Source organism: Silurus meridionalis, chromosome 19, assembly GCF_014805685.1.
Source record: "Silurus meridionalis isolate SWU-2019-XX chromosome 19, ASM1480568v1, whole genome shotgun sequence".
NCBI classification, from domain to species: Eukaryota; Metazoa; Chordata; class Actinopteri; order Siluriformes; family Siluridae; genus Silurus; species Silurus meridionalis.
This window is the reverse complement of record NC_060902.1, coordinates 1,115,938-1,130,203: the sequence shown is the minus strand read 5'-3', so window position 1 is coordinate 1,130,203 and position 14,266 is coordinate 1,115,938. Positions and strand designations below refer to the sequence as shown.

General features: G+C 43.4%; 2 protein-coding genes and 1 long non-coding RNA gene across 4 annotated transcripts; all 3 read right to left on the bottom strand.

Annotated features, from left to right (window-relative positions):
- Positions 1 to 128: 128 nt before the first annotated feature.
- Positions 129 to 1,839, bottom strand: LOC124402313. The gene is made up of 2 exons (XR_006928695.1): positions 1,793 to 1,839; positions 129 to 1,716 (listed from the first exon to the last, which is right to left on the bottom strand). It is a non-coding gene; the product is annotated as an uncharacterized LOC124402313 (long non-coding RNA).
- A 24-nt stretch (positions 1,840 to 1,863) lies between these two features.
- On the bottom strand, positions 1,864 to 8,102 carry csnk2a4 (casein kinase 2, alpha 4 polypeptide). 2 transcript variants are annotated; one of them, XM_046875255.1, is made up of 14 exons: positions 7,616 to 8,102; positions 6,697 to 6,885; positions 5,767 to 5,893; positions 5,553 to 5,654; positions 4,621 to 4,671; positions 3,897 to 3,956; positions 3,722 to 3,805; positions 3,507 to 3,617; positions 2,912 to 3,013; positions 2,691 to 2,791; positions 2,423 to 2,571; positions 2,233 to 2,322; positions 1,947 to 2,083; positions 1,864 to 1,910 (listed from the first exon to the last, which is right to left on the bottom strand). In XM_046875255.1, the coding sequence occupies exons 2-13, from the start codon at positions 6,795 to 6,797 to the stop codon at positions 1,962 to 1,964; spliced, it is 1,200 nt and encodes a 399-aa protein (XP_046731211.1). In that variant the 5' UTR covers positions 6,798 to 6,885; positions 7,616 to 8,102; the 3' UTR covers positions 1,864 to 1,910; positions 1,947 to 1,961. The 2 variants fall into 2 exon arrangements, with proteins under 2 accessions (XP_046731211.1, XP_046731212.1); XM_046875256.1 differs by having other exon boundaries at positions 1,865 to 1,906; positions 1,943 to 2,083; positions 5,767 to 5,878.
- Positions 8,103 to 8,242: 140 nt separating this feature from the next.
- On the bottom strand, positions 8,243 to 13,680 carry ube2v1 (ubiquitin-conjugating enzyme E2 variant 1). Its single transcript, XM_046875257.1, has 4 exons — positions 13,548 to 13,680; positions 12,347 to 12,495; positions 8,744 to 8,869; positions 8,243 to 8,667 (listed from the first exon to the last, which is right to left on the bottom strand). The coding sequence occupies exons 1-4, from the start codon at positions 13,567 to 13,569 to the stop codon at positions 8,521 to 8,523; spliced, it is 444 nt and encodes a 147-aa protein (XP_046731213.1). The 5' UTR covers positions 13,570 to 13,680; the 3' UTR covers positions 8,243 to 8,520.
- Between the last annotated feature and the right edge of the window lie 586 nt (positions 13,681 to 14,266).

Here is a 14,266-nt window from a genome sequence, read left to right as displayed (position 1 = left end):
TAAAACAAACATAAATAAAACCGAACTGTAAAATCAGAGGTGAAAAAGTGAAGGAAAAAACAGATTTTTGAGCCGAGAATAAATAAATAATAAAGAAATGAAAAGACGTTGAATAGAAACTGCACACGTGCGCTAAATAAAACTTGTTTATTTACACAAATATCCTGAAACATTACTGCTCTGCATGAGGACAGAGACGCTCTGTACAAGCGTGTGTGTGTGTGTGTGTATTGGATTTTATTGTATAGAAAAGCTAAAAAAGAAATTGCTGAAAGGGAAGAAGAAAAAAACCCAAATGAAACAATAAAAAAAGTCAAACCAAAAAACCCAGAACTCTGCACTCAAAAATCCCATAAAACACAAAACAGTAATAATTTAGACGTGATCCGTGTGAACGTCTCTGAACGGCCCGAGTGATTCGATCGTCACAATTTGTCGTACGTGACCTTCTGCAGTTTTTTTTTACTGTAATTAATGACAATATTTCACCAATTTTTCCTGTTTGGATTTTCAACTCGTATTGAAACTCTGATTGGTTCTCCAGTGTAGTCTGTCGACCAATCAGAGTGAAGCGGTTCTTTCCTGCCTGAGACGAGTGTAAAAGCAGGTTAATGAAAGGAAAACTGTTGGGTTGAGTGTTGTTTTGTTTTTTTATAAAAAAAGGAAGTGAAGGTCTGGATGGAGTGAGGGCTGATGTGAGGAGGATAGCAGCAAGTTCTGGAGCATAAAAAAGTGATATTGCTGTGTGAAGTGTACACAGTAAACACTCCATGCTGATTCAGTTCCCCTGCTGGTTTTGGGCGGGATGTAAACCGGGGTTTAGAACATGGTGGGGTTACGCACCAGGACGAGAAGAGAGTCGGAACAGCACCAATACAATCAGAACTCCACTTAGAAACCAGGAGAAGGAAGAACGAGAAGAAGAAAGAGGAGAAGAACGAGAAAGAATGGGCGGAGAAAGAAATGAAGAAGAAAGAGATGGAGGAAAAAGAGGAGTAAGAGGAAAAGGGAAGCACAATTAAAAGAAAAGGAGAATAAAAATAAAAAAAGGAGTGAAGAAGAAAGTAATTGGGGTGAAAAAAAAGGAGAAGAAAGATGAAGGAGGAAAGCGAGAAGCAGCAACAGGAGAAGAGAAGAAGAGGAGGAGGAATGGGGTGAGAGAGTAAGGAGGAGATAAAGGAGGAGTGGAGTTGAGGAAAGTTTTTACACCGACACGGAGGAGATTTTTGCATAATCGCTGTTTATTGTGGAGGAAAGAGGAGACTTTAAAGAATCCATTTACGATCTCGTTACGCATTTACACGTTTCTGACGCTGAGCCAGTGAGGAGCGGAGGAGAAAAAGAAAATGTACAAGAAACGAATAAAAAATAAGAAGAATTTATTAGTTAAATGTGTGCGTTTACTTCACCCTAATTATATTTATTTCGATCAACATCTTTATTCTTTACATAAAAAAAAAATTGGATCAAAAGATGTTAAGACGCCGAGTGTGTGTGTGTGTGTGTGTGTGTGTGTGTGTGTGTGTGTGTGTGTGTGAGTGTGTGTGTGTGTGTGTGAGAGGAGCTTCTCTTAACTTCGCTCAACAGAATCTCTACGAGAAACTTTTGTAGGAACTTTGTCTCCGTGTCAGTGGAAAAAATTTGATCTGATTTATAATAATATAAGCCGTGTTCGAGTTTTTAGAGTCTCACACACACACACACACACACACACACCTATAACCTTTCTAAATGTGCTTAACATGATCATACAATGTTACACACACACACACACACACACACACACACACACACACACACACACTCTAGTCTGTGTGGTTTTCAGGTAAAGGTGAGGGAGTTTTTTACGACTGTGGTGTAGGACGGGGGTAAAGGGAGGGAGGGGTAAAGGGGCAGGGTTGGATGGAGCGACTCTCTTTTCCCATCGTCCCCTGCAGGATGAAGCGTGAGGTCAGAGGGCATCACTGAGTGGCTCCGGCAGTGGCAGGCACGATGGCGGAAGCGCTGAGGTTAGTGGCAGCTGAGAGGACGGGAGAGCCGGTCAGAGGACCCAGAGCTGTGGAGGCAGGAAGCGCAGCGATTCCTGTTCAGGGGGAAGAAGAGAAATAAACAAACAGAGAAAGGGTAGTGAGACAACTGATTTTTCCAGTCATATGAGTGTGAGTGTGTGTGTGATGAAATGAAAACATCACCTGTCTGGTTTTAACGCATGACATCACTTCCTGTTCTTACCTGTGATCAGGCTGGCGGTGCTCACTGCAGTGTTGAGGACTGGAACGTTAGAGGAACCCACCATGCGAGACTGATCCTTTACTACAGGGTCTGAATGAGAGAGAGAGAGAGAGAGAGAGAGAGAGATTAGATATAAAGCATGTAAACAGATGAATAGAATAAATGAGTGGAGAGAGGAGAGAGGCTGTACAGAAGTAAGGATGCTCCATGGCCTCCCGTGCTGTCAGTCGAGCCTGATGGTCGTATCGCAGCAGTTTATCCAGGAAGTCCAAAGCCTCTGGACTCACCAGGTGCTGATTCTCACTGTGTACGAAGCGCTCCCATCGTTTTCGTGAATGTCTGCAGAGAAAGAGAGAGAGAGAGAGAGAGAGAGAGTTATCTTTTTCCCCAACACATACGTTTCTGCTAATAAACTTTAGGATTTTTTTTTATCTAGTAGTGATGTATTAGTTAAACACCTTCCCAGGATGTCGTTAAAGCGAGGTTCCAGCTCGATGTTGTACTTGTCGATGTAATCGTACAGGTCTTCAGTTCCGAGCACTTTGGCTATTCTCACCAGCTACACACAGATCAGAAACACCATCACCTTATTACACGAGCATCCATTTCACAAGAGGAAAAGCGGTGTCTCTGCGGACGATCCGGCTGCCAGGTGTTAAAGCCCGTAGTCGTTATTTACCTGGTCATAGTTGTCGTGGCCGTGGAAGAAAGGCTCCTTCCTGAAGATCATGCTTGCCAACATGCAGCCAAGACTCCACATGTCCAGACTGTAATCGTACATCTATAACAGGTACGAAATGACTATATATGTTAATTAGAACATGAGCTGGACCTCGTTAAACCCCTTACACATTAATTAATTATTCAATTAAATAATAAAAATGATCATGCCATACCAAAAATAGTATGCATTTAATTCTACATGACGATCTAACTGTATATAATAGATTATACTTTATTCAGTGTAAATACTGCACTGTGATTGGCTGGAAGGATTTCAGGTGCGAGTTCAGAGCGATAAACCAGCAGGTCAGTTTAATAGGCGATCTAAACGAATGTGCTGTAACTAGGGGTGTAACAGTACACGTATAACTTTTCCTGTACCAGGCTATCGCTTCAGTACACGTGAACTGAATCCAATCCTTTCTACGTGCGGCACGTATTAAGTAGCGGACTGCAATTTGGTTTAGTCTCCGCCTCGCACTTTGGAGCGCAGTGTCAGTGTAAAGATGTAAACAATGAATGTACTTATTATAAAAATAATTGTTTTTGACCTGAAAGTCAATAAGAAGCTCTGGTCCTTTGAAGTAGCGTGAGGCGACTCGGACGTTGTACTCCTGCCCCGGGTGGTAAAACTCCGCAAGACCCCAATCGATAAGACGCAACTGGGCGGGGAAAAAACAACAAAAACAAACAAAAAGACAAAGCAATTGTTTAATGCCATAAAGAATGTAGTAAGACCGTATTTGAGCTGGTGTTGACTCTGTACCTTCCTGTGTTCGTGGTCGATCATGACGTTGTGTGGTTTGACGTCTCGGTGCATAATCCCCATACTGTGGCAGTAATCCAGAGCCTGACAAAACAAAACAAAACAAAACGAAACACACACATTTAATACAATCAGAAATAATCGTAGAGAGTTTGTTGGGCAGAATGTGGTTTACCTTCAGAATTTCGTACATGTAGAATCGAATGTCGTAGTCTGTTAACGTCTGATATAATTGCTGAGGATTGCAAAAGAAGAAATAACATGTATTGAGAAAAAAGGTTGAACGTCGTAAACACGTTACACAATAACAATAAAAAATAGCCAGCTGCTTGTTTAGGATATAATTATACCATGGTCTAGATATAGATATCATCACACATGGGGGGTGAGAGTTCAGTGTTTATGGCACTGGGATACTGATAGGAAGGTCAGGGGTTTAGGCCCCGGTATTGCCAAGCTGCCGGTCTTGGGCCCTTGAGCAAGGCCCTTAACCCACTGTGCTCCAGACCCTGCTGCCTTCAATATGTGATGAAAGAATTTCACTGCGCTATAATGTGTGACAAATAAAGTAAATTCTTCTATTCTCCTTAGGTACCTATAGGTACTAAACATCATCCAAACAGCTGCATGTAACGGGTTTGCACACACGAACAAAGAATCATGATCTTTCAGTGTATGTGGCACAGTGATTATCAGCAAGAATGAAAGAAACAAATGAAGTGAGAAAAAAAATGAAGGAAGGAAGGAATAAAGAAAGATAGATCATGGATGTTACCAGAAAGAAAGAATAAATGAAAGAAAGAGTAAATGAAGCAGTTACAGGATTCTGCAACATATTTGTTAGCTAAAACGAAGCGATGATTGCGTATGTATTAATTAATTAATTTTTTATTAATTACCTTAAAGTCTGTGTTGTTCACGTGTTCAAACACCAATGCAGGAGTTCGGGACTGTAAAAGAAGAAAACGAGAACATCGGTTATTCAGACCGTTTCTATAGCGACCGCTCCTTCACAGCGACAGTGCTAATAATACACTTAAAATGTAAAAAAAAAATCTTTTAACACGAGATTGCTGTGTGTTTTTTTAACATCCCATTCCACATTTAGTCTCCGTGTGCCGTATCTCCACTCTTCTGGAAAGACGTTCCACTAGATTTTGTGGAGATTCATTGAGCTATAAGGGTGTTAGTAAGTCAGGTACTGTTGTAGGTGAGGTGAGGAGGCCTGGGGTGCAGTCAACATTCACATTTATTGTAGATCTTCCACTTCAACACTTGTACAGAAGATCTTCATAGAGCAGGCTTTGTGCAAAAGGATATCATCATGCTGGAACAGTTTTGGGTTTCCTAATTCAAGTGAAGGGAAATTTTATTCTACCACATCCAAAGACGTCCGATACGAATGTGTTCCTCATTTTATAAGAAAATGTAAAGGTTTGGGAAGAAGAAGCACGGTTGGTTGCCATGGTGAAATTTTTTTTGTGTAACGGAAGGAGAAAGAGTCTTCAGTGTAAAGTCAAGAACCAAACAAGCTGCGCTTCTTGTATAGGAACTTAAAAAACTAGAGTCTGGTGAGGAAACATCAGTAGTTTGTAGCTGCTATAATAGAATTAAGAAATGAAGATGAAGTGAAGATGCTGTGGTGTATGATGAATAAAATACTTCAGGAGGTTACAGGTGGGAACAGTGACTCAATCACACCCCAGTGTCACTCACACACACACACACACACACACACACACACACACGATACTGATAATACTAAATATTAATAAATGAACTAATATTAATTACTAATAAAAAATAAAGAATCATTATTTTTCACACTCACCACTGGATCTTTGACGATGTCTACGAGAGAGATGATGTTTGGACCTCCACGCAGGTTCTCCAGAATCTTTATCTCACGCTTTATTTTCTTCTTCTTCACAGGCTGAGAGACATAATTCACACTGATCACTCAATGTGCACGCACACACACACACACACACACACACACACACACACACACACACACACACAGTTTAGTAATGCTGAGTGTTTACCTTCAGGATTTTTACCACCACCTTCTCGTTGTTGGTGATGTTCACTGCCTCAAACACTTCGCTGTATTTTCCACGTCCGAGTTTCCGCACCAGCTGGAAATCGTCCTGATTTCTGTAAAACATCATTCTTTTGATCAGAGACATGATTGAGGTTAATCAATAACAAAACTACTGAGAGAAAAACAGACATTTTACATCAAATCACAGCTCACTCCATAAACATGCTGAGACCAGGGGACAGAGAAAGTGGGGACAGAGAGAGACCAAGGGACAGAGAGACCCAGGACAGACAGGTGAGGAAGCAGGGAAACAGAACCAAGAGGCAGTAGGACAAACACAGAAAAGACTGACAGGACTGAGAAACAGACAGGACCAAGAATCAGAGAGACAAACAGGACAAAGAGGCAGACAGACAGGATTAAAAGGCAGAAAAGACTGAGAGACAGGCAGGCCCGAGAATCAGAGAGACAGACAGGACTGAGAGACAGACAGGACCGAGAGGCAGAGAGACAGGACCGAGAGACAGAGAGACAGGACCAAGAGACAGACAGGACTGAGAAATAGACAGGAATGAGAGACAGAGACAGGACTGAGAGGCAGACAGGACGGAAAGGCAGTGAGATAGACAGACAGACAGACAGGACTAAGAGGCAGACAGGACTCAGAGGCAGACAGACAGGACTGAGAGGCAGAGAGACAGACATGACCAAGAGGCAGACAGGACTAGGGGCAGACAGACAGACAGGACGGAGAGGCAGACAGGACTAAGGAGCAGACAGACAGACAGGACGAAGGCACAGAGACAGACAGAAAGACAGGATGGAGATGCAAAGAGACAAAAACAGACAGAATAGGGAGCACACCATTATGCAATTAAATACAGATTTACACCATTGTGTGTGTGTGTGTGTGTATGTGTGTGTTCCGTACCCCCACTCCACCACATGGGACTCGTAATCCCAGTACTCCCGGGGCCGGTGTGTGTTCACCTCGGCGTAAACCCGCGCTCGGCTTGGCACTGGACCCGACATGTCTGACAGTTTGGCACAGCGGGAGATGAGTTCAGAGAGAGACAGGGACGTGACAGGAACGTGTTGGGGTGAGGAACGCCCTGAACACCTAAATTACAAATAACACACCATCACCAATCCCACAGTTTACTATTAAACAACCAGAACTGAGGCATTTCAGGAGGCGTGTGGGGACGAGGCCTGGCCGGGTATTACATAAACAAAGGGAAATTCTACAGAAAAACACGATTTTGACTTGTGTGATCGAATTTTGATTCAGGAACTAAAGTCTGGATATAGAAAATAATTTATGTTTCTCTTAGATTATGTAATTTATTTATATAAAAAACACAAACCACAATTCAATTAGAAAGAAACCTTTTTATATATATATATATATATATATATATATATATATATATATATATATATATACACACACACACACACACACACACACACACACACACATATACATACACACAATTTTTATACATTAACATAAAAATATCCACCAATAACAACCAAAAATAATTATTAAAGAGATGATGCTGATGTTACAGTATAATAAACAGTAGTCTATGTAACTATGCTAATCTTTGCCTATTATATTAATTGGTTAGCATTAGCGCCCTAATAGACTTAATATAAACTTATTAGCCGATTTAGCATTAGCACAGTTGACATGCTAACACGCGCAAATAGGTAGCTAGCTAATGACGATTAGTTTAACCGGCTTCCTAGTTACCGCTTAGCTTAGCTTAGCATAGCCACAACACCCGGCTCCTGTTTTAAAGTTTTTTATTAAATATATAAAATTAATTTATAATAAGATTTACCTCTGGGATGAGATCTTTCCGATGATGACGAATTATTTTATTATTTTTATTTAATCTTTTTTTCTGAGGTACGATTTTTTAAAATATTCTTTTTTGCTGTCTCAGTCATATACTATGGCACACAGAGCGCTAAGCGGCGCTCTGCACTGCGCATGCGCATCACTCCATGGAGGTCACCGTACTGCGCATGCGCGAGTCAAATGCCCGAAAGAGAACGTGAGAAAAGCAACGCGCATGCGTGAGTCAAATGCCCGAAAGAGAGCGTAAGAAAAGCACCGTGTCGGATAAGTTGCGTTTATAGGATTTTATTTTCCCTCACTTGATTTTTGATATTCTTACAAGCATTGTACTGATAAAATATATAAATTTGGCCTATAATTGTTTGATTTTAAATCAGTCATTAGGAACAGGTGGGGGGCACATACTTTTACACATCTAGTGTATATGCAACGAAATGAGCTTTTCTAAAATAAAAAGTATGATGACATTTTTGAAAATACCTTTACCGCTTTAATTGGATGTTTTATCAGTTGAATCAGCTTTTAAGTTTTATTTTTGGACTAAATAAAAAAAAAATCCTTTAATAGGAAGCATTTAAATAACACCACACCCACACACACACACTTGTACATTCGATAAGATAATTTATGTTATTTTACAATTTGCATGTATAACAAAAAAGATTAAAAACAATAAACCATGATGCGTCCTCACAAGCATCTGTCGTCTGATGAGAGCTGCTGATTGGCTGCTCTGGTGAAGGGGTGGGGCCTCATGATATAAAATAAGGGAATGAAGGGAGTGACGAGAGTCTTGGAAAGGAGCAGGAATGTAAAATGTGTGTGTCTGCGTGTGTGTGTGTGTGTGTGTGTCTGCGTGTGTGTGTGTGTGTGTCTTTGTGTGGTTTAGACGTTGTAACTTTGGCCCTCGGGTGGCTGCGGCAGCTTCATGTTCTCTTTGCACATCATGAGCCTGCGAAGCTCCTGCAGAACCACACGGATGCTGTAAGAGTTCTGCCACTTGGCCAGGGATGACACGGCTCGCATGTCCACCTGGAACACGTCACAAAACAGCTTTATTTAAAAACCAAATACAGAGCGGCAGGACTCGTCTAAGTCCGGCACTCACCATGCCGTTGGAGTTGTGGACGCCACTCAGGTTGATTTTAGTGACGAATCGGACGAGCGGCGGCGTTTCTGGGTACCGGGGCCCACACTCCACCCTCAGACTGTATATCCTGTTCTCATAGATCGTCTGAAAATGAGAGCAAACGTTCAGAAACATCACATGTCCCCATAACTATTACATTTTAATTATTTCCTTTTTTTTTATTTATACACAATATTTGGCACTGAAATGGCACTTATTTATTTATATATGTACATTTATAAATGTTTATTACTTATTAATAATTCTCAATTTATTTGATTATTTTTTAAATACTGATTTTCTTTCTATTCTATAATATGCATCCTTTCATTTCTTTATTCTAATTGCCATATTTAAAATCATTATTATTTTATATATCTTTAATTATAGGGCTTTAAAAACAATAGTTTTTTTGTTAATGTTTTACACAAAAATAAGATGAATTTTAAGATAATTTATTTTTAGTAATGTAGTTATTTTACTTGCACATTATGACTTTTTATTGATAATTTTACATTTATATTTTTCTTTTCATCAACATTAATATTATTATTAGCAGTAGTTTTTATTATCTGGTGAGCTGATAGGGATGATGCTGTGTGAGGAGCTGATAGAGATGATGCTGTGTGAGGAGCTGATAGAGATGATGCTGTGTGAGGAGCTGTGTGAGGAGCTGTGTGAGGAGCTGTGTGAGGAGCTGTGTGAGGAGCTGTGTGAGGAGCTGTGTGAGGAGCTGTGTGAGGAGCTGTGTGAGGAGCTGTGTGAGGAGCTGTGTGAGGAGCTGATAGAGATGATGCTGTGTGAGGAGCTGTATGAGGAGCTGATAGAGATGATGCTGTGTGAGGAGCTGTATGAGGAGCTGATAGAGATGATGCTGTGAGGAGCTGATAGGGATGATGCTGTGTGAGGAGCTGTGTGAGGAGCTGAAAGAGATGATGCTGTGTGAGGAGCTGCGTGAGAAGCTGATAGAGATGATGCTGTGTGAGATGCTGCGTGAGGAGCTGATAGCGATGATGCTGTGTGAGGAGATGCTGTGTAAGGAGCTGATAGGGATGATGCTGTGTGAGGAGCTGTGTGAGGAGCTGTGTGAGGAGCTGTGTGAGGAGCTGTGTGAGGAGCTGTGTGAGGAGCTGTGTGAGGAGCTGATAGGGATGGAGCTGTGTGAGGAGCTGTGTGAGGAGCTCATGCTGTGAGGAGCTGATAGGGATGGAGCTGTGTGAGGAGCTGTGAGGAGCTGATAGGGATGGAGCTGTGTGAGGAGCTGTGTGAGGAGCTGTGTGAGGAGCTGTGTGAGGAGCTGATAGAGATGATGCTGTGTGAGGAGCTGATAGGGATGATGCTGTGTGAGGAGCTGTATGAGGAGCTGATAGAGATGATGCTGTGAGGAGCTGATAGGGATGATGCTGTGTGAGGAGCTGTGAGGAGCTGTGTGAGGAGCTGTGTGAGGAGCTGTGTGAGATGATGCTGTGTGAGGAGATGCTGTGTGAGATGATGCTGTGTGAGGAGCTGCTGTGAGGAGCTGAGAGATGATGCTGTGTGAGGAGCTGCTGTGAGGAGATGCTGTGTGAGGAGATGCTGTGAGGAGCTGAGAGATGATGCTGTGTGAGGAGCTGTGAGGAGCTGAGAGATGATGCTGTGTGAGGAGCTGATAGGGATGATGCTGTGTGAGGAGCTGAGAGATGATGCTGTGTGAGGAGCTGTGAGGAGCGGATGCTGTGGTAGGAGCTGTGGGAGGAGCGGATGCTGTGGGAGGAGCTGTGAGGAGCTGTGAGGAGCGGATGCTGTGGGAGGAGCTGTGAGGAGCGGATGCTGTGGGAGGAGCTGTGTGAGGAGCGGATGCTGTGTGAGGAGCTGATAGGATGATGCTGTGGAGGAGCGGATGCTGTGGGAGGAGCTGTGCGAGGAGCGGATGCTGTGGGAGGAGCTGTGCGAGGAGCGGATGCTGTGGGAGGAGCTGTGCGAGGAGCGGATGCTGTGGGAGGAGCTGTGAGGAGCTGATAGGATGATGCTGTGGGAGGAGCTGTGCGAGGAGCGGATGCTGTGGGAGGAGCTGTGAGGAGCTGATGCTGTGAGGAGCTGTGAGGAGCTGAGATGATGCTGTGTGAGATGCTGCTGTGCGAGATGCTGCTGTGCGAGATGCTGCTGTGAGGAGCTGATAGAGATGATACTGTGCGAGGAGATGCTGTGTGAGGAGCTGCTGTGAGGAGCTGTGGAGGAGCTGATAGAGATGATGCTGTGTGAGATGATGCTGTGTGAGGAGCTGAGATGATGCTGTGAGGAGATGCTGTGTGAGATGCTGCTGTGCGAGATGCTGCTGTGAGGAGCTGCGTGAGGAGCTGTGTGAGGAGCTGATAGAGATGATGCTGTGTGAGATGCTGCGTGAGGAGCTGTGAGGAGCTGATAGAGATGATGCTGTATGAGGAGCTGATAGAGATGATGCTGTGTGAGGAGCTGATAGAGATGATGCTGTGTGAGGAGCTGTGTGAGGAGCTGATAGAGATGATGCTGTGTGAGGAGCTGATAGAGATGATGCTGTGTGAGGAGCTGACAGAGATGATGCTGTGTGAGGAGCTGACAGGGATGATGCTGTGTGAGGAGCTGATAGGGATGATGCTGTGTGAGGAGCTGATAGGGATGATGCTGTGTGAGGAGCTGATAGGGATGATGCTGTGTGAGGAGCTGTGAGGAGCTGAGATGATGCTGTGTGAGATGCTGCGTGAGGAGCTGTGAGGAGCTGAGAGATGATGCTGTGAGGAGATGCTGTGTGAGGAGCTGATAGCGATGATGCTGTGTGAGGAGATGCTGTGTGAGGAGCTGATAGCGATGATGCTGTGTGAGGAGCTGTGTGAGGAGCTCATGCTGTGTAAGGAGCTGATAGGGATGATGCTGTGTGAGGAGCTGTGTGAGGAGCTGTGCGAGAGCGGATGCTGTGGAGGAGCGGATGCTGTGGGAGGAGCAGTGGGAGGAGCTTTGTGAGGAGCGGATGCTGTGTGAGATGCTGCTGTGCGAGATGCTGCTGTGCGAGATGCTGCTGTGCGAGATGCTGCTGTGCGAGATGCTGCTGTGCGAGATGCTGCTGTGCGAGATGCTGCGTGAGGAGCTGTGTGAGGAGCTGATAGAGATGATGCTGTGTGAGATGCTGCGTGAGGAGCTGTGTGAGGAGCTGATAGAGATGATGCTGTATGAGGAGCTGATAGAGATGATGCTGTGTGAGGAGCTGATAGAGATGATGCTGTGTGAGGAGCTGTGTGAGGAGCTGATGGAGATGATTCTGTGTGAGGAGCTGTGTGAGGAGCTGATGGAGATGATTCTGTGTGAGGAGCTGTGTGAGGAGCTGATAGAGATGATACTGTGCGAGGAGATGCTGTTAGAGATGTGTCAGGAGCTGATGGAGGTGATAGGGAGTGGGAGGAGCTGATGTTAGAGATGTGGGAGGAGCTGATGGAGAAGGTGATAGGGAGTGGGAGGAGCTGATGTTAGAGATGTGTGAGGAGCTGATGGAGATGAAGTTAGAGATGTGGGAGGAGGTGATTGAGATGTGTAAGCTGACTGAGATGTTGAGATGTTGGAGGTGATTCCTACCCGGGGCGGGCCGATGATCATTCCTCTCCAGCGCGTAAGCGTCATGTCATCATCGTCCTCTAAACCCCAGCTGACAGTGCCGTCTCCCACACCCTTCTGCCCCTCCTCCAGCTCCTCCAACAGCCGGAAGTTACGAGGAACTTTGATGCCTGGAACAGAGGAACAGAGAGGATGAGTGTGAACTTTAAACGTTGTGAGCTCATGCGTGTGAAGTGCATATGAAGTATTTAAAGACTGTGTGAGAGCAGACAGATGTTCGAACAGAATGCATGAGTTTGAGATCATGAGATCCTGCATCTCCTGCGTGCATGAACACTCAGATGCAGCAGTTTCTCAGAAGGCATGTGGGGTGCAGCATTTCTCCCAGAACACGATGCAGCAAAAACTTTTGTTCCCAGTGCAAATTTATGTTATTTCCCACAATGCAGCGTGTGCAGTGTACCGGAACTCATGCAGCTCGTTCTGCAGGTTCTGTCACGTGTCATGACGCTGCAATCACCAACTAACTTAGCGAGCTAATTATTTAGCATTACAGATTAATCCTTTAGAGTCCTTTAGCTCACAACATGCTAAATTGCTACAAAGAAATATACTTTCATCGTTGATCGCGAATCTAAAAATTATAGAAATATAATAGAAGTGTAAATAAATTACATTATAATAAATAAATACACCGCACAAGTTCCTCCCCACCCATATTCCGACAAAACCCCGCCCCTGCTGTATGATTGGTTAGACCCTCGTAGTAGAATAAGGGTATAATTCGAATATGGATGAACATTAAATGTGTAATAAAAAAGACTTTGTTTTTATAAAATTAAATAAACATTTAATTTGGTTAAAATAGTCAGATGCGATACATTCATCGTCAAGAAATCCTAATAACCAATCACAACGCATCAGCCCTAATACAGCCGACCAATCACAGAACACAATCTCTAACTTTGTTGACTAATCCGGTGCAAAAGGCGGGACTTAGTTCCCCGGAATAGCGGTGAGAAAAAAAAGACGAACCGGAAATGCTAACAAGCTAGCCAACCTTGAAGTCCATTCATTTTATTTTTAAAAACAGTAGCGATATAGATTCATCCACAAAGTTTGCAATCCGTTACTTGTTTATTAATTCGAACTGGAGATACAAGTAAGAAAACGAATCCTCGTAAGAATTTTAACGAAACAAAACCAGAAAAAAACGATTTACCTGATCCGGCGGACGCCGCCATCTTGTCGCTTAGGAGCGGTTGCGCGCACGTCGCATTTAACAAACGTACGTGCGTGCGTGCTGCGCGTGTGCGTGCGTGAAGCAGCGCCGGGAGCGCGCACGTACTCGGCAAATCTCCAGCGTGGCGTTTCCACTGTTGCGTTAAAGTAAAGGAACCTAAGAATATTTTTTGTTATGAATATAATTTCCCTAAAATATATATATATATATATATATATATATATATATATATATATATATATATATATACACACAAATATATTATATATATGTGTGTGTGTGTGTGTGTGTGTGTGTGTGTGTGTGTGTGTGTGTGTGTGTTTATTTATTTATTAATTTATAGGTTTATTTCACTCCCTGCCAAAAAGTGATCTCAACTACTTGTGTTCCACCTGCAATAACAATAATAAAATATAGCTGTGATTTGCAGGATTCGAGGAAACTGAGGTCCTTAAGGCCATAAGGAAAAAGACATCAGGAAGACGTCCACCGAGTTTCACTGTAATACGCCTCTGGTAACGGCGTCTAACAGGTGCTCAAAAGTCATTGGCAGATGATGACCGTGCTTTTTGAGATACGCAAATGTCCTCATAAACCCAGATTGGACAGAGACACAACATGCCAAGTTTCAGGTCAATCAGAAGTACAGCTATGTAGTTATAGCCATTTTCCTTTTTTTCCCTAGTTTAGCGCCACCA